General features: G+C 35.7%; 1 protein-coding gene across 1 annotated transcript; it reads right to left on the bottom strand.

Annotated features, from left to right (window-relative positions):
• Positions 1-2,509: 2,509 nt before the first annotated feature.
• LOC149811910 (putative calcium-binding protein CML46) lies at positions 2,510-3,091 on the bottom strand. Its single transcript, XM_089992946.1, has one exon. It carries the CDS (start codon positions 3,089-3,091, stop codon positions 2,510-2,512), a length of 582 nt encoding a protein of 193 aa, XP_089849072.1.
• Between the last annotated feature and the right edge of the window lie 16,532 nt (positions 3,092-19,623).

Here is a 19,623-nt window from a genome sequence, read left to right as displayed (position 1 = left end):
TCTCATTCTCACTTGGGATTGTGGTCTTTTCACTATGAAGCGTTTCCTTTTTTAGTGATGGTGGCTACGGGACGATCTTCCATGATCTGATCGGCCGCTCGTGGTCCACTCAAATGGCAAGTGAGTGGACAGGATTTCGTCTCTACCAGAAGCACTGTCACTTGCGCCAGAACATGACCCATTGGTTGGCCAAGTCTCGAGTGGCCAGGTTTACACAACATTCTCAGTGGGAGCATGAGCTGCAGGCGCTTTCCGCTGTTGAGTCGAGGGCTCTTGCGGGCGTGGGTAGGGCTGAGGTCCTGGTTGGTCTAATCACTGAATGGAGTCTTAGGGATGAGATCAAATGGTAGCAGCGTTCCAGAGTTACCTGGTTGCCGGAGGGTGATGGTAATATGGGCTTTTTCCATGCCTACGCTTCACAGAGGAGGAACAACCACATTGATGTTTTTTGTGAATTTTTTTTCAAAAATGTTTCCTGCTCAAGGCTTTGAACAAAACATTTTTATCAGCCCTTAAGTAACTTTCGTATTTACAGCTCTTTGAGGATTTGCTTTGTGCCTCTTGTATAAGGTGCACGGAAGCTTCTTGATTTCATTACATGGTATCAGAGCTATTGGTATTGACGATTGTGTAAAGCTTGTTCACATAGATGTGAGATCGTAGATTTATCCTAAAAAACCTTGCTTCTACTATATATTTTTCTTTTCCTTTCTCTATCTCCCTCTCTCTCTCTCTTCTATTGTATCAATAAAAGATAAATAAAAAGTTATCGTCTCTCTTCTCATAAGACTTAATGATACTAACTATGTTATGTGGGCATTCATAGTAAAACATAAAATTTAAGAAAATGGTCTATGTAATTTGGTAGATGGTTTCGAGAAAGTGTTAAAACTTATTCTTTTAAATAATGAAAATGACAAAGATGTGGCACTTCAACGAGAAAAAATGCATAAAGTCATTGCCAACTACCAAATGAGATGAAAAGAATAGAAAATGAGTCATTCCGAAATCATGGTACGACTAATTAATAGTGTTGACATAAAAAATGCTCTACTTTAACAAAATTTGATTTTAGTAGTGATGCTTTAAAATATCTCCAAGATTTGTATTGTCTTAAAGATATAGCTCGTGTATGTAACCTCTAAAATAAAATAAGGACTATGAGTCAATGCGACATGAGCATAAGAGAATAATATAATGCTCTCTCTCTTCTTTGGGATGAATTTACTCTTTTAGAGCTCAAGAAACATTGTCCCCATGACATAGAGCTCGGTGAAAAGCAAATCAAAATGAAGCATTTTTAACAAATTGTTAATGGGCTTAGAACTGAGTTTGAGTGGACCAAATCGGCTATTCTCCATAGAGGGGGTGTTTCTGCCATAGTTGAAACCTTTGAAGAATTGACTAAAGAGAATAGAGGACTAGAGGTGTCAATGGGTCCGGTTTAGTTCGGATCCATGTAGAACCAAACCTGCACCAGATTTTCAAGTATGGTATCGGGTCTGCACCCGAGTCCAATTGTGTCCACTATAAGAAAAACCATACCCAGACCCGATAAGAACTACATGAACCAAACCCGGTAAAACCATATTTTTTATCAATTTTACATTGACAATTTGCGGGTCTTAACCGAAACTCGGGTCGAGTCCGAGTCTGATATAATAAAATTTCACAAACTATACCCAGGTCTGTGTATTAATTGGACCTTCGGGTCTAGACCCGAGTCTTAATCGGGTCTTCTTATTTACCACCATACCCGGACCCTATAGTGTTTGATTCAAGTCGGGTCCGGATAAACCAGGCCCATTTACATCCCTAATGTGTACCCAACAACCATCTTATAAAACACAGCCTTCCCTGGAGTCTAGCGCCTGGCTCTCAGTGTTTCATACACATTAGCATGCAAATTTCTCAAATATTAGTTTCATAATTCAAATTCCAAGCCAAAAGGATTAGGACACGAGTGAAACATAGGATAGCCAAACAAGTTTAAATGTGTTTGGGCTCGCAAGGGCTCCACCACCTGGCTAGGTGGGTTGACTTAAGGCTTTCAAGTTGGAGGAAGTCGAGAGTTTGATACCCGCGGCCTAAGCTAAAAAGGGGAACTATCGCCCGTGAGCAAGAGAAAAGTACTTGTGGAGTTTTATACTATGGACAACATTGGCTTCGGTTGATGATCAATGTGACACCTCTCAGCTCGATTGGAACATTCGAAACATGACAGTGGTTTATCGATGTTGCATTAAAAAAAAAACTATAAACGTGTTTGGGCAGTAAGCAAACTCGCTTGTCAAACACAAAAAGGTGTGGACTTTTTGTGCCTTGTCATACATTGATTCTATCACGTACCAAAACTATATGGAATGTCTCACAAAAAAAAATTGATCTAAGAAAAAAAAAAGAGAAAATCAGAAAATCATGAGTCCTTTACAACAGAAAGGAGTAAAAGAATTGGCAGCGTCGTGAAAGTATGATGTATATATTTATATCTTTTTTTTCTTTCATGTCATTAGCAAAGGCAACTCTGCATGAATTCGATAAACTCTCTAAAATCAATCCTCCCATCACCATTCTCGTCATGGGCCTTAATCATCCTCTCGCAGTCCTCCACCTTTGATCCTTGTTTGAACCCCATCTTGCAGAGCACCGTTTGCAGTTCCACCGGATCAACGAACCCATCTCTGTTCTCATCAAACACACGGAAGGCATCCCTCAATTCCTCAAAACTGGGTTCTTTGTCATCAAACAACTTGGTCACCTCATCGAGACAGTTGTCGCTAAAGTTGCGGCCTTCTCCCTCGACCAAGATGCCTAACCTCTTCATCACAACCTCCACATCTTCTCTGCTCAATCTGATGACGTCTTCATCTGATTCTGAAGCCTTTGGAGGAGGACACCTCTTCTCATCGAAAGGAAGAGGAGAACCATGATATTGGTTATGCAGAAACAGATGAAACCTTTCATAGAACTTGTGAAACCGGAGCAACCAAGCGATGATTGCGTGAAAGAAGAGGAACCCAATGAAATCGGAGAGGGAAACACTTGTACAGGAGAGAAAAATGTTTGGTGAGACGTGCTGCACTGCAGCCATGAATAATGATGATGCCTCCTCGCCAGATCCACGTGATTGCTGCTGGGGATGTTGGTTTCCCTTGAGAAGGGGCGAGGACGTGATTTGGGTTTTATAAGCACAATATGGAGAAGTTACTTGGCGAATTCCTCTTTCTTTGAAGGTGTTCTTTCCAAAAGGAAAAAAAAAATAGTTCTTAATTAGAAGGCGGGCAGAAGAATGGAACAGTTCCAAAGTTTTCTATTACATGTGGAAGGAAATATTGGTTGTGGAAACTTATTGGTCCACTCTGTCATATTTTGTTGAATACAACCATGATATTTTTAGAGAGAGAGAAATTGCGGTGGTTACTTTAACTATACTTTCGAGGAAACTCCCAAAGACTTGCGTGGGGGACTCGATGGAGTTATTACGAAACTTCCTCGTTTTGTTTAGTGGTTAAGATTTTAGTGAATGCTGTAATGGGAATGGTAGCATTTGGGCCAAAGAGAAGTCGCTAGGATTCATGCGGGGGGGGGGGCAAATAGGGGTGTAGAAAAAAAAATTGTGTGATAGTGGGGGGTTCGGGTGCAGCGCCCCCGAAAAAAAAAATTTAGATAAAATAAAAAATGGCTACAATTATTAATAAAAATATATTTCATATGGACAAATCAAACTATTTGCTGCAGTCAGGGCTGGGCTAGGACTGGGCTTTTAAAAAAAAATAACTGTTTCGGAAGGCAGGACTGGGTTTGCATCCGGGATTAGGTGCAGGTTTTTTTTTTCGATAAAGAATGTTGGGAGGTGCAGGGTTTTATCTACGACAAATAGTACGTTGATGTACAATCAGAGGAAACTCTAAAATCTACAACCATATTGGATTTTTATCATTTATTTAGCAAGCAACGTATCTTTTATTACCAATTTTTGACATTTATGTACATTTTTTAAGCACTAAAAATCAACTCACGGTACTTTGTATTGTAAAATTTTGAATGCATTGTAAGACATTGATTTTTAACATTTTGAAAAACATGTCTAGATGTAAAATCTTCATCTTATACATATTTCTTACTAAATAAATTATAAAGAACAAATATATAAGATTTGATTGAAGAAATGATCAAATTTCAAAAAAGGAAAGTCATTCAATCATCATTGGCTGCAAATTTTGGATCTTCCTTTAGTTACATGGTCTCCCTTCCATACCCATTTGAAAATCACAAAAAACATTTGAATTGGATGGTCGTCGAGTGCATTGCACTCAAGTGTACACTATCATATATATATATATATATATATATATATATATATATATATATATATATATATATATATATATATATATATATATATATAGAGAGAGAGAGAGAGAGAGAGAGAGAGAGAGTAATGTGCTCCTTCTTCCCACATTCTTATTATGTCCCTTCAAAAATCATCGTTTTGAGCATTCTTTTTACATCTAAACCCATAGATATGATCTATAGGTTTTGTTTAGTGGAAACTTACTTTTGGATCGTCGAAATCTGACATGTATGCAGGTTTTTTCGGTGATCCAAAATCAATGGCTATGAAGGTACTGGTTTCTCTGGGCTCATATATATATATATATATATATATATATATATATATATATATATATATATATATATATATATATATATGAGAACTGAACATATTAGGTCTCATTTCTCATTCTAACTCATAGATGAGTTATGAGAATTGCTTGACTTAGTGATTATATATAGAGGAATATTGGCTACTAACGAAGGTAAAGAACTATTGAGTAGAAATCACTTTCTTTCTTCAAAAAATTCTAATTTTTTGTAGAACAATGGTTTGTTTAGTAGAAAACTTATTTTGCAACATGTGATTATGAAAAGTAATTAGGTTTTTAAAGAGGTCAAAAAATCAATGGACTTGCCAAAATTTCATAACTCAAAAAAACACATTTTTACATCAAAAAGCATGATCCAAGGCTTGATCATTAGCAAACAAACCATGTTGAACACATTTATATGTTTATATTGATTTGATACAACTTGCACCTATGATTTCTAACTCATTAGTTCCTTACCTTCATTAGTAGTAAATATTTTTTCACGTATATAAAGTAAGGAGAGGGATTTTAGTCTAATCACTATGGTAGTATACTGGTATCTGCTCTATATTATTCCTCTTTGTCTTTGCTAAGGATAGGAGTGATAGCATCTAGACTATTCAAATCCTCTCCCAATGTTCTTGTGTAACGCCCTTGATTTATAACTAAATTTTAAAGTATTTTTTTTAAACCAATAGTAGAAACTTGAAATCGGGAATGCTAAAGACACTACCAAATCATCAGTTATTTCCATACATTCTATAAATTTAAAAATCATTTTTCATCTTAAATTAAATTAAATTATTAATAACAGACATGTTTGGAACCAATAAGCCAAATCCTAGAGTCCAACGCCAAACCCCATAGCATCCCAAGGCAAGGTCCAACCACTGTCCAGTCGTTCAAGTCCAAAAAAGAAATTACTTTATCAAGCCTCATCACCTAAAATATCAAAATTATTTGGGATGAGAACAACGTCCCCAAAGTATGAAAAAAAAACACACAAATAGTGTACAAACAGAAATATCATCAAGTAATTTCAAATACTTAATAACTTGACTACAATATCCATTAATCAGAACTATATATAATATTGACAATTAACATATGTACATCTAAAGAATATCATTTACATAACATTAAACAATTCACACATTTATATCATATTTATGTTGAACAGTTAATCAACACATAAACTTATAAGAACAATTAAAACATCTTTTTAATGCATGGGTAATTTCTTATCTTTCTTACTTAGATGATGCATGCAATGCTTTAACTACATGCATAACACAAGATTGTTTGTCTATCATAAACTTATGTGGGTGCTACACAGATCCTCACTAGATCAGAGGCAATGATCCAGGGGTATTTTTAAACAAATTCTGACTTATTAATCTTGTCCTTGCATATCTTTATCTCTCTTGGGTCCTTCAAACCTGATATATTAGAATTCGTTCAGCTGAAGTACTTATCTACCACAGCGCAGCTACAGTGGTAGTCTTGTCCCCTTTCTCCATGGTTGGTGAAAGCAACCTTTAGTGCTATAAAACAATCTCACAGAGCTTAGAGTATCACTTACCCTCTCTGTGTAAACCTCAAGAAAATTAGTGCACATTTCATTTTATTTAGTTAATTATCTTGTCATTCATGCCTAATCACAATAAACTATTCACAGGGTTAATAGCCACTAATTCGAGCATAGGCATAGCCACCATTCAGGCACAACTACAGTCACTTTTCGGGCACAAGCATGCATATGTTCAATTAGGCCTCATTCAACTGTCAGTTTCCATCAAAATCTCATAAATGTAATTCACACATGCATTTCATGTTCTGATAGGCCAAATAGTAATTTCTTGCACATGTAACAATTCAAACTTAGCATCAACATGTAAGTCACCTACTATGTGTGCATTCCAACATACATTTAATCACGCATTCATGTCATATATACACATGTATCCTTTCAAATTCACATAAGCATACTATCATGCTTCACATATTTCATGTTGTATTGCATGTAAATATATCATAACATCATGTTGCATACCATAACATGATGCAAACATATTATAACATCATTTAGCTCATTTTAGCATTGAAACAGAAAATTATAGCATAACAATCAAAATATATTCACAAGTGATGGCAAAACTATATAGCCTTATTAGACCCACATATAATACACTAACAGGTCGTGTAGTCATCTGTTTCATCTCTGGAACCAAGTCATGTCCATTTGGATTACTTTTGAAACCATGATGTATATTCAAACACAAGTTTTCAATTCAAAAGTATTATGACAGAATCTCTCAGTCTTTAAAAATTCTACCATGAATCATATAAAATGATTTTAGCTTTGAGAATTTTACTATAGATTCACACACATGTTAAATGTCTACATAAAAACTACTAGACCTAAACTCATTCTGGAGCAGAGAATAAAAATTCTATAAGTATAACATGTTTTCTGTTCACAGAACAGTCATGTTTGGTTTGGTTTTTCTAATGAAACATCAACCATGCATCACACAAAATGAAATAAATTCTGAAATTTTTACTGAGGGTGACTTGATAAGTCTGACTCAAGTTCCAAAAAACCCTGATAAAAATTTATTTCTAATATAAAATTAAAATTCACGTAATACAAGTTATTTTTTATATTTAACAGACTCTTTTTCAGAAATTTTAGGTTTTCGACCAAACTTTTGAGATTTTTAATTTTTAAACCGTAAAGAATCAGCCTACAAGATTTTTATAGTGTGTTCTTTTATATACAAACTATCACACATAAAAATCTCAGTCATAAGTTCAGAATAATTTGAGAGGTATGATTTTTACAAAAATGTACAACCTACACTGATTTTCTGTCATGATAGAAATTTGGTTTTAACTTGCAGAGGTCGTATCTCCCAAACCGCAACTCATTTGAGCCCAATTGTTTTGGGTTTACTTACATATGTCTTAAACATCTCCCTAAATTTTTAGGACTTATGGGTTCACCGTTTTAGAAAACCAAATTTTTCTTTAAGGTTGATCAAAATAAATAAAATGGACAACATGCATTTTTCAAGAAATCACATCAAGAACTTCATATTTTTTTCATCAAAAACACCAAGAACATGCATCCAACAATTTTGATTCATTAAACACACATCATATTCATACATATACACATCTAAGCATGCTGAAAATATAGATATTTAATTTGTACCTTGAATCAAACATCAAATTCAATGTTTTAACATAAGAGAATACATTTTTCTCAAAACCGATTTCTGAAACAAAGATTTTGGGTTTATAAAAACCTTCATAATCAAACTCATATCAGTACCTAGGTGAATCTATGTGGATATACATCTGAGTATCATAAATTCAATATATAACATGCTACACATACAAAAGAATAGAAGATTTGAAGTTGGATAAATATGAAATTTCAAACTGCATACCTTTATGGCATAGTTTTGCATAGTCTCATAGAAAACCAATGCAAAACTCACTCATAGACTCAATTCATGATTCTAAACCATAAACTTAAATTAAGATCTAGATTCACATGACTCAATCATAGATCTAAACCCGTTTAGTAGAGATCTCTATACCTTTTTCACAAAAATCTTGTGTTCTTCGATTTGTACATCTGAAACAACTCTTAAAAATAACTCATGATTGAACGAAGGCTACAAATTCAAAAAACACTCAACCTAAGTCCAAACTCAAATCTAGAACTAAGGTTGAAACCCAAAATAAAAGAGATTTCAACTAGGCTACTTACCTATATAAGTTCAACCTCGTATTCTCCTTCGTATGCACCACTAATGTGCATCTACCACCAACACTTACTTTCTCTTCCAAAGAGAGGGGTGTGCGGGAGGAAGAAAGAAGAGATAGGGATTAGATAGAGAAAGAAAATATAGAGAAAACTATAGGAGGCATGTGGAAGGAGTAGAGAAGCCTCCTTTTTATAACTCCATATGGGGTTTCCTAATCTCATATGGAAATTCCTTCTCTAATTTCTATTTAAATTAAATTTTAATTTTATTTTATGTAGGTTTATAAAGTCCTAGGCTAATTTGGACTCCTACATATTATGAAAACTAATGAATCCATTAGCTAATTAGGACTCTTAATAAAATTAAGCAACTAATGGGCTAGTTTGACTTTTGGTAAAATCAATTGAATTGAGAAGGTAGGAGGGGACGTCCCACTTCCTTGGATGATCTTGACTAGATGGAGTCCACCTCATAATGAACTCCAAGATCAAGGAGGGTGTCCCACCCTATGGGCGAAGTTTCTTTAATGCATCTTAATTAAATTTAAACTCTATCCTACCTAAATCCAAATTAAATTTCAAATTTAAATTCACATTCAATTTAAATTCAAATTAAATTTATATTGTAATTTGAATTCAATTTGAAATTAAATCTCAAATGAAATTAAACTCCAAATTGAAATTAAATTCCAAAATAAAATTCAAATCAAATTGATATTCACACTCAAATTGAAATTCAATTATAATTCAAACCAAATTTGAGACCCAAAATTCATTTTTATTTATTAAACAATTATAAATAATTTGCAGGTATTACATCCTTGTTTTTTAGGAGATTTCTATCTACACGGAACAATGTCTTGAGTGTTGTCAGAGCTCTGGTGGGTAATGGTAGGAACTTGAGCTTCTGGTTTAATCCATGGCTCCTTGGGAGCCCTCACTGCTGTAGGATTCCTCCACATGGGCTATTTGTTTTGCAATATAGGAAAACTCTACAGTTTCACCTTCATTTCTAAGTGGTTTTGGGTTTTTCCTGCTTCAATTCAGAATTGCAACAGGTTTTTAGGGAGGCAGGTCAATAAGAGCAACCTCTTGCTTCTACGTAGAACTAAAGAGAAATGGCACCTAGTCCTTGAAGTATGCTTGGAACATTATAAGGAAAAGTGCTCCCCTCCACAAACTTGTGTGGTTTAAAGATCTGCTTCCCAGATATGCTATCATCAGCTTCTTAGCTTTGATGGATGCTCCACACATGGCTACAAAGTTGGCCACTTTCATCCCTTCCATTGATGTTAATTACAAATTGTATCACTTTGGTTTGAATGATATCAATCTCATTTTCTTTTAATGTCCTTAGGTTAAGGCTATCTGGTCTTCTCTTCTCAGTTTGTTGAAAATCACTCATGTGCCTACGCCTATGTATGCTCAGGAGGTGGAGTGGCTGCAAGCTCACTTCTAAAGTCATGATAGTTACCAATCCATTGGTCGATGTGCCAGAGGAAAGCGATCCATCCTCATGTACAAAGTGAGGCATCTATCCTACCCCACATAGAAGTCACTGTGTACCTTCTTTTTATATCTTTTCGTACCTACTACCTACAATATATTTTCATCATATGAATTTTTTATTCACTTTTTATGATTGTGCATAATCTTATCTTGATTTAAGAAAAGTGTATAAAAAAATTTCAAATGTGCTTTGAACCCTGATATGTTGATCGCTCCATAATAATGAAATATTCACGGTCATGTAATGACCTCCTCACTCTCTCTTGTCGACTTAGCCAGGAAGTCTGTAGTAGAAAAAGCAAAAAGATCAACTATAGTAGAAAAGAAACCTTTCATTTCTTTCTCAATTCCACATGGATGGACTTTTGTTACATTTTTGGTAGGCCTACAAAAGTCTATGTTTGAACCTAGGTTTGGGTTAGGTTGAGTAGGTCAAACATGGTCAGGTTTAGGACTTTTTTTGTTTGGTTCTAACAAGTTTTACGAAAAAGATGATTTCTCCTAAATTCTAAACAGAAATGGCTGATTTTTAGGACAATCTTCTAAACATATGGAGGAAGGTTCTGCTAAAATATCATGCCCTAACTCCACAGAGTTAGGGAGTTATGAGCTCAGGAATAGACTGTAGGGCATTAGGTTTAGAATGGATTTGGACTAAGTTTCAGGTTCGACAAGGTTCAGTAAAAAGGTCATTTATCTCTATTGGGTTATGGTCTGAGACTGATTTTTGGAGGGTTAGTTGGGGAGTTGTGGGATCGCCTATGGTTAAAATTTAACGCTTAAATCAGGTCGGGTTAAGGAGATATGGTTCAAGAAAGTTAGGTCAAAATCTGCAATTCACAGCAAGCAGAATAGGTTCGGTTTTTTTAACTGATTTGAGTTTAAGGAGTGAAAATGTGGGTTTGGGCTTAGGCTAAGGTTGGTTTCACTTACTGGGACATAGAGGGGACTCTTGAGATGTTCTGCTATATGTCTAGAAGTCTAGAGGGTCATATGGGAGCAGAAAGGTGCAGCAAGGGTTAGACCATCGCCAAGCTCGAGTCCACCTTTCACACTTGGTTTGGGCCAAGTATCAAGGGGGAAACCAAGGAGGGTCTGAGCTTGATGCAGAAGACTTGCAGAGAGAGTGCAATGTGAGAAAGGGCTTAGGGGACAAGTAGAGAGAGAGAGCTCTTAGAGGGAGTGAGCTAAAAAGAGGAGTGACGCTTTTAAGAGAGAGAGCTTTAGCTTTAATTTCAATTACTAATCTCATAACACAAAACAATGTGATATATATATATATATATATATATATATATAGGTTGTAGAGAAGGTATTTACACCTCTCTACAAGTTTCCAACACAATTTAAAAGATACTAGAAAATAGAAAAAGACTTTTTTACCACACCCTAAAACTAGGTAAAACCTTCCAAGCCCTTACCCAAGAATAGGTAAGACCTTGTTAACTTAGCCAAAATTAGATACACCAATTCCAAGCTCCTCTTTACTTCATTCTCACATCCACCAAGGCTCCTCCCAAGGGTGGAGGTCAACCTCCCTGGTGGAACCCACATAGCTGGCTTGTCCTTGATTGCCTCTTGGATTTGGGTCCATCCAAACAGATATGGTTCCTTCTTGCTTTGTCCTATCCAACACTGAAATGTATCCGAGCCTCAAATATAGAATGAAGTAATGTCGTATACCAAACGTCGCACATGGCTGAGGATGTTGCAAATGCTGATGTGAAACCTTAAGAGTAGGTCCCACTGCAGAATAGAGCTTGGATCTAGATTTGCAAGAAATGAGTCTCCATCAATTTCTTGGACCTTGGAACTTGGATTCGGGTCTTCAACATTTGGCTCCGTAGTAATTCTTGGATCCACCCAAATCCCTTGGTATATTGCATGTGGATTTGAGTACATCATAATTAGATCCATTTGGGCCAATCAACATCAATCAGAGTCTTCAACACTGGGATTTTTTTTGCTTGATAGGTGTATGGATCTCGAACAAGGTCCTCTAGAATTTAGACTTTATCATCCCCTCCCCGTTGAGAATTGCCTAGTCCACCAGGCAAGGGTATGATACGAAGGTTGTCATCCATCTCTAATGTTGGAGGGATCCTTCGCAATGCTTGGTAGACTATCTTTTAGCCTTGAATATCATGCAACACCCGTGTGTCCTTCCAACACATGATTCATCTGCACTTGTGAGCCTCGAGAAGATAAAGCTCACTTCATCGATGGTAGATCCGATGTTGGCCTCCACTTGGATAAAAAATAGTGATTGGGTTTGATCCAAGCACTATGAACTTCACTCTCAAGGTGACCTTTTCGTTGAGGATGCTTTTATTAGGATTCAAACTCAAGCCTCAATGTTGTCGCTTTGCCACTTTGATCCAAGCAACCACCTTGCCATAGTACCATGTTGTGGCAGGGGCAACCTTGAGCAATCTAATGACCTTTTGAGCATCAGATCGAGACAAGTCTTCAACCTTGTCCCTCTCAAGATAATTCTGAGTGGGATCTTTGACCCATAGCACCTTCATCGTGGGCCATCTCAACTCACATGTTGCTTCTTGTAAGGTCCTAGGACCCACTTTAAGATCACTCCAAGGGAATGATTGGTGGAAGAGATCATCGTCAATCTCAACCTCGTCGAGAAGTAGGAATCTTCTTCTAGAGATGACCTCTTCATCCAACACTTGGCAGTGAGTTTTCAAAGGTCCTCTCATGTGATTTTTTTTTATTTTTCATCTTACATGCCTTGCTTCCCAATCTACAATTTACAAACAATATCTCCAAATTGGGGTTTCTAGTTTGTGATGTAAGGCATGATTGTCACGAATTCTTGGGTCATCTTTGCTTTCGTTGCACCACTCTAATAAATTGATGATCCAATTTAATTGGAGCAGGATTAAGTCATACTGATCCATGAAGCCTTGGAATCTCACATGAACTTTTAGTATTGGTCCATTGTGGTAATTGGATTTTGATTATTATTAATTGAATACCTATATGACTACAAAAAATATCTTTGTATAAAACACTTTTTTCAACAAAAGCTATAGAAATCACATTTGTAGAGTCATACCCATGAACCACTTAATAGATTGTAAAAAAATCAATTACTAAATAGCATGGTACTATCATTACTACTAAATAAACTTTTGCAGTATATATCACTTAATTTTTTTGGTCATAAAAAAGAAAGGTTCTAATATTAAAATCTAGTTAATATTGAACAATCCAGAAAGTATAGATAATATAGAATAGTGAAACATGGGCAAAATACCATCGACAAATCACATAGAAAAACTAAGAAAAATGTAGTATCTGAAATGCACACATATAAGCAGCAATGTTGCCTACACGAAAAAATTAAGAAAGCACTTGTCCATAAAAATTGGACGTTGTGGCCCGTTGCGACCTCTGTCTAAGAGCATGAACTTTCTCCCTCTCCTCTCCTATCTCTCTCCTCCACCTTAGCCTCCTCCATTTGATGAGGTTCTTCTTATGCACTCTCACCAACCAAATCCTCACTCTCCACCTCAGCCTTCGCTTCCTCCCTTTGCTGAGGTTTTTTCTCTATGCTCTCACCAACCAAACCTTCACTCTCCACCTCGGCCTTCACTTCCTCCCTTTGCTAAGGTTCTTCTTCTACGCTCTCACCAACCAAACCCTCACTCTCCACCTCAGCCTTCATCTCCTCCCTTTGCTAAGGTTTCTCCTCTACCCTCTCACCACCAACCTCACTCTCCACCTTAGCATTGTCTTGAAGATTTGCTTGAGGCGGATCTTCTCTCTTCTCTACACTCTCTTCCACCACAGCCTTGCCATCCTCACCTTGTTGAGGTTTCTCCACTACCCTCTCCGCTCTCACGATCTTCACAGTCTCCCTCTCTATCTCATCATTGCCACTGCAACTAGCTACATCTCCTACTTCCTCCAACCGGTCCATCTGATTAGTGGTTATCGAAGAATTCAAAGTCAATGTGTCCTTACAATTCTTAACCATGGTTTGAAAACCTAGTGACTTAAGAATCTGCTCATTCACTAGTGACTCATGACTCGAGCAGGACAACTCGATTACTCATCTAAGTTTTGTTAACTTTGATTTTGTATAAAAATAATATACTATTAGACAACTAAATACAAAAGGCTAGAAAATAATATGATTTCTTCTAAAATCACTAGTTAAATAAGATAACACCATGCTAAGTTACAATTAAGCTACATCTAGTCATTTGCTAACAAGAAATTGAAGTATTGAACAACTAAACTAGTGTCTCCAACTATAGATTATATAACATAGTTCATGTAAATAGTCTAACAATATTAATGAATTAAAGCAAAAACAAGCATTGAACTTCAAGATCTTCAATAAATTGAAATTGACTAGTAAATTTTAGTATTGAACATTTACCAAACTTAAAAAATGTTAGACAGTTAGGGTGCATACATATAGGTCAATGACTGCAACATGCCAAAAACTAAAGTCTAAAGATCCATAATATATTATATAAGTCATATCCTTTGTATACATGCATGCAAAATATATATCCATAAGCACAAAAATGCATTCAAAGTTTCAAATACATAGTAATCCATACACATACAAAATGTGTATCCATAAAACTCATTCTAACTTGGGGTCTTGCTTTTAAGTTTCAACATTCATAAATTCATTCAAACACATTTTAACCTGACCATCAAACATTTAAATATGTAACTTCATAACTTGCTCATAAATTCATTCAAAAATATAAATGTATTTCCTACTCAAAAAAACCTTTAAACATACAAACACATAAATTCAATCTCTACTCATAAATTTATTCAAATGCATAAAATGAGAACATAATATATTTTTAGATCAAAAGTACTATGTAACTTCATAACCTACCCAATAATTCATTCAAAAATATAATACACTGAATGCATTTGGTAAGTGATTTACAAGTGTTTCTTTCTTGCATAATAAACTTTCACACACACAAACATATACAAGGTGTGTGTGTTTTAGTCAGCAATCATAATCAATGTTTCAGTAGATGTTTGGATTTAATCACCAAAAAAATTTACTGGATTGCGGAGCTTTAACTTGTACTATTTTTCTTGCAATGAGAAATTATAGATAAATTTTCAATGGTATATGTTTTTTTCTTAGTTTTCATTCTTTAAAACCACATCAAATGCATGATTTCCTATACTCAATCAATGTCCAGAATATATTGTGCAGTTTTGTTGGTTGATATTGATTCCAGTGGAAAAAAGATATTTTATTTGAACTAACAATTTCCATGTTCAAGCATGCGGTATGTTGATTTTATTTATCATAGTGTAGATGTGTAATAGCTTGTTTGCTTTGGTTGATGTGCTTACACTTTTGTTAACATATAACATGGTCAAGATTTAGTTATTTGATAACTTCTCTTAATCAAACCCGGGTGTTCTTGGAATCAAAGTGAAGATCATGTTGGATTAGGATCCAAAAGGAAAGCAAGCGCAAGAGGTTCCCATTCCCCTCCTTCATGAGCGAGAGGTTTCCCTTCCCTCTTTTGTTTCACATTTCAGAGAGAGGTTCCCCATTCCCCTTTTGTTTCATGTTTTAGAGAGAGAGAGAGAGAGGTTCCCCTTCCCCTCCTCCATGAGCAAGAGGTTTCCCTTTCCTCTTTCTTTACATGTTTCAGAGAGAGAGGTTTCCCTTCCCCTTGTGTTTCATGTTTCAGAGAGAGGGGGAGAGAGAGAGAGAGGTTACCAGTCACCATTATATCATAGCAGCTCCTTGTTGATTGTTCCACCATTGTCTCTTGGAGGAAGAGGATGGAGGCATAAACCATGAAAAGTGAAAATTGAAGGGAAACACAAAACCTAATGTCAGATTTCATGTTTCCAACGTTTAAAGGCTAACAACTTAAAAGTTAAAAACCTATACAACTCGCATGAGTTTTCAGTGACTCGTGACTCACCTAAGTCAACTGAGTCTCAGACGAGTCTGGTTGAGTCCCTGCTTAGAACAAGTCTGACATAGTTTTTGACCCAGTAACTGGGCGATCCGAGTCGAGTCGATGAGTTGACCCAATGAGTTTTCAAACCTTGTTCTTAACTAGTGACTACTCACTAACATCCCCCTCTTTAGATGCTTTCTGGATGGGAAACATGAATATGAACACCAATGCTTCACCATTTTCTGTAACAAGATTTTTTCTTACTGAAAGTTCATTTTTCATTGAATATGTTTGAGGCTTCCTATTAGATCACAACAATCTCAGCCTCATTTACTAATATGATATTTTTTATGAATTATATTTGAAACCCATGCTCTTGGCCATAGAGGAAGTTCTTTGACTATCCAAGTATCAAGCCTCTTTGTATAAAGGATCAGACAATGCGTATTGTATATGAAAAAAACAATATTCAAGAGAGAGCAACTCCAGTATATTACATAAGGTTTATGGTATATAAAGCAAATTTAAACGACTTTTTTATAGTATTACATATTATACCTTTTACTCTTATCTATCAGTACGTATTGGTGCCTCCATGACATTTTCTTTACTCGTCATCGTTATAATAAAAGATGAACAATCTCTACACAACCAAATACAATGATACATGAAAATAGGTGGGCAATGAAGACTCACATGAAATCAAATTACAAAAAAGAAACAAAATAGGTTATTGAAAATGCAAAAATATCTTTAAAAGCATGCCATTGTTTCCTAGATAAACAACCAAATTATTTCAAGATAAACAACTAAATTCAGAAGTTGACCCCTTTAATTTAGAAGAAGGTTGAAAACTTTGCACACCATCTACACTCACGTTATTGTATTGGTGGTTTGGTAAAGATTTCTGCAACATTCTTTTCAAAAAAAAAAAAAACAGCAACATTACAAGTTTACCAAAGAGAATAATGAAAAAAAAAATGCAACTACTATATTGGTGGTTTGGTTTTTTTTGTTCTTTTCTCTTGAATCTAACCATAATAATGTGATCTACATGTTTGGTTTGATAAGAACCCACTATTAAATCATCCCATTTTGATGCATAAACAAGATTTTTTTAAGGCTTTAAAATCAATGGCTCATAATCTTCATAAATATTCAAGCATTCAAAAACCTCATTTTTCATGGAAAATACACAATCCAATGGTTGATTTCTAGCAAATTCACCATGCCAAGCACATCCACATGGTTGGATTTGCAAAAAAATATTGGAAATGCCCATATTTCTAGTTCTCATATTTTAGTGACTCTCTCTCTCTCTCTCTCTCTCTCTCTCTCTCTCTCTCTCTCTCTATATATATATATATATATATATATATATATAGGGTAATGCATCAATGCTAAATGGGTTTTTTTGAGTTTTTTTTATTATTATTATTATTATTATACATATGTGATCTATGTACTTGATTTTATAGGAATCAACTCTTGAAGCATTCGATTTCGAAACATGGGTGGGTTTTTATAAGGTTCAAAAAATCAACGGTCCAAAATATTTGTAAATTTTCAAGGCTTCAAATATCATTTTTTTCATCTAAAACACATGCTTCAGGTGTGGATTCCTAGTGAATAGACCATGCCCAACACATTGGAGTCAAAACCACCAAAAACATTGGAAATGCCCAAAAAAACCCATTTAGCATGTTTCATTTAGCATAAATATATTACCTTATATATATATATATATATATGTGTGTGTGTGTGTGTGTGTGTGTGCGTGTGTGTGTGTGTGTGTGATGGTAGTGGACCGGGGAACACAGGGCTCCACCCGCCTTGCCCCGTTTGGACCAGGGATGGAGGACATGAAACGAGGATGGAGGCGGGGATGAAAGTTAAAATTAAAACTTGTGTGGGGATGGAGGCGAGGATGAACTTATGCTTTCCCCTGCCTCGCCCCGCCCCCATCCCCGATCTTCGTTAGTAAAATAACTAAAATACCTTTAGGGATGGCAGTAGACCGAGGAGAAACGAGGCCCCTCTCCGCCTCGCCCTGTTTGGACCTGGGATGGAGGACATGAAACAGAGATGGAGGTTAAAATTGAAACCCATGCAGAGATAAAGGTGGGGATGGAGGGTAGAATTTTGAGACAGGGCAAGGTGAAAACCTTCTCTCCCACCTTCGCCTCGGTCCACTGCCATCCCTAGCGTTCATCAGTTTTAACTAGGTTTGCAATTGGATCAAGTCTTATCAAACATGATTTTGAATCAGGTCTAAAACTTTGACCCAAACTCGAGCCAATCTAATTCTGGTCCTGGTTACGGTTTAGGTATAGCTAAAAATTGTAGACTCATATAGGTTAATGAGTTTGAGCTTAACAATTAGACATAGACCCGACCCATTTTGATTTGGGTTTAGGGTATGGCTGAAAAATGTGAACCTGTATGGGTTAACGGGTTCGTGTATGATTGGTTCAGGTTTTAGCGGATTTAGGTTTCAACTCAGGTCTTGATATGATTGGTATTTTAGACCTAATTATGTACTAACTAAAAAATATGTAAATTAATATAATCATCAAGATTATATGCAATCAAATAAGTTTATTAACTATTCTATATAATGCCAGAATCTAAATATAAAAACAATATTGTGATACCAACCAATCATTTCAAGGATAAATAAAAGAGACATTGATTATATATCCGATTAAAAAATGGATTCAAGTTCTAATAGTGGAATGAGTTTCAACTGGTTTGGTCTGAGTTAGTTCACATATAAAATGAGTTTGGGTACATAATCAGTTTGGATTCGGGTATGAAACACATTTAGGTTCAAGTCGATTAAAGTAAAACAAGTTGGGGTACATAATTGGGTTGGATTCGAGTCAGTTCGGTTTTACATTATGTGGAACCATTCGGGTCGGGTATAAATGGTGCATTGGGTCCAAACAAGTTTGGATCTTTATTTACAATACTCAGAACCCAACCCATTTTCGATACTAAAAATGATTGTATTGTCATTATAAACTTGCACAATTTTCGAAATGCCTCATAATTTGCCAAAATCCCTCCCATGTCCAAAATTTTGAATTCTGACTTTTTTAAGATATTTTTACTGTTCGTACAAACGAACCTACTGATGTCCGCACTATAGATACATGCATCATGCGAAGGTCACAACATCTCAGTAACAAGGAGATTTGCATAAACATTTCACGGACTTGATGAAATCCGCATAAAATAATTTATGAACCTAATTTGTTGAAGAGAGTCACGTATCAAATGTGAAAATCTTATGAGTTTCGTAAGCCCTATGCAATTTTTTTAGAATTTAAAAGTTCTAACTCGGCAGGCTCACTATATACATTTACAGCAGTCATGACATTTGTGCAGACGTCATACGAATCTATTGTAACTAAAAAACTCGCTTAGAGTCAGACGTACATCCACAAATGTCTATATGAAATTCACAAATATTAGTTGTGAATGTCCTCAACTTCAAATGTTTACTAACTGTGTTACAAGTTCGCAACGTACATTTGTGAACACAACAACCTTCACAAAGATACCTTGCGAATCTTCTTTAACTAAGAAGTGTGTTATCATTTGCAAATGTGTGTTGTATTCACATAAAGTTTAAACGTGTGCCCGTAAATGTATGTTGACATTCACAATGTCTCGCATTCGCAAATGTCCTTACCTTCGCGCCATACATTTGTGGATGTCCTCCTGACATTCGCAGAAACGACTCGCAAACATC

Source organism: Nuphar pumila, chromosome 17, assembly GCF_984573655.1.
Source record: "Nuphar pumila chromosome 17, dmNupPumi1.hap1.1, whole genome shotgun sequence".
NCBI lineage: Eukaryota > Viridiplantae > Streptophyta > Magnoliopsida > Nymphaeales > Nymphaeaceae > Nuphar > Nuphar pumila.
This window is presented reverse-complemented; position numbering and strand designations above follow the sequence as displayed.

Bases quoted from the DNA above. Each gene is read 5' to 3' on its own strand.
- LOC149811910 (XM_089992946.1), bottom strand. From the start codon at position 3,091: ATGGCTGCAGTGCAGCACGTCTCACCAAACATTTTTCTCTCCTGTACA.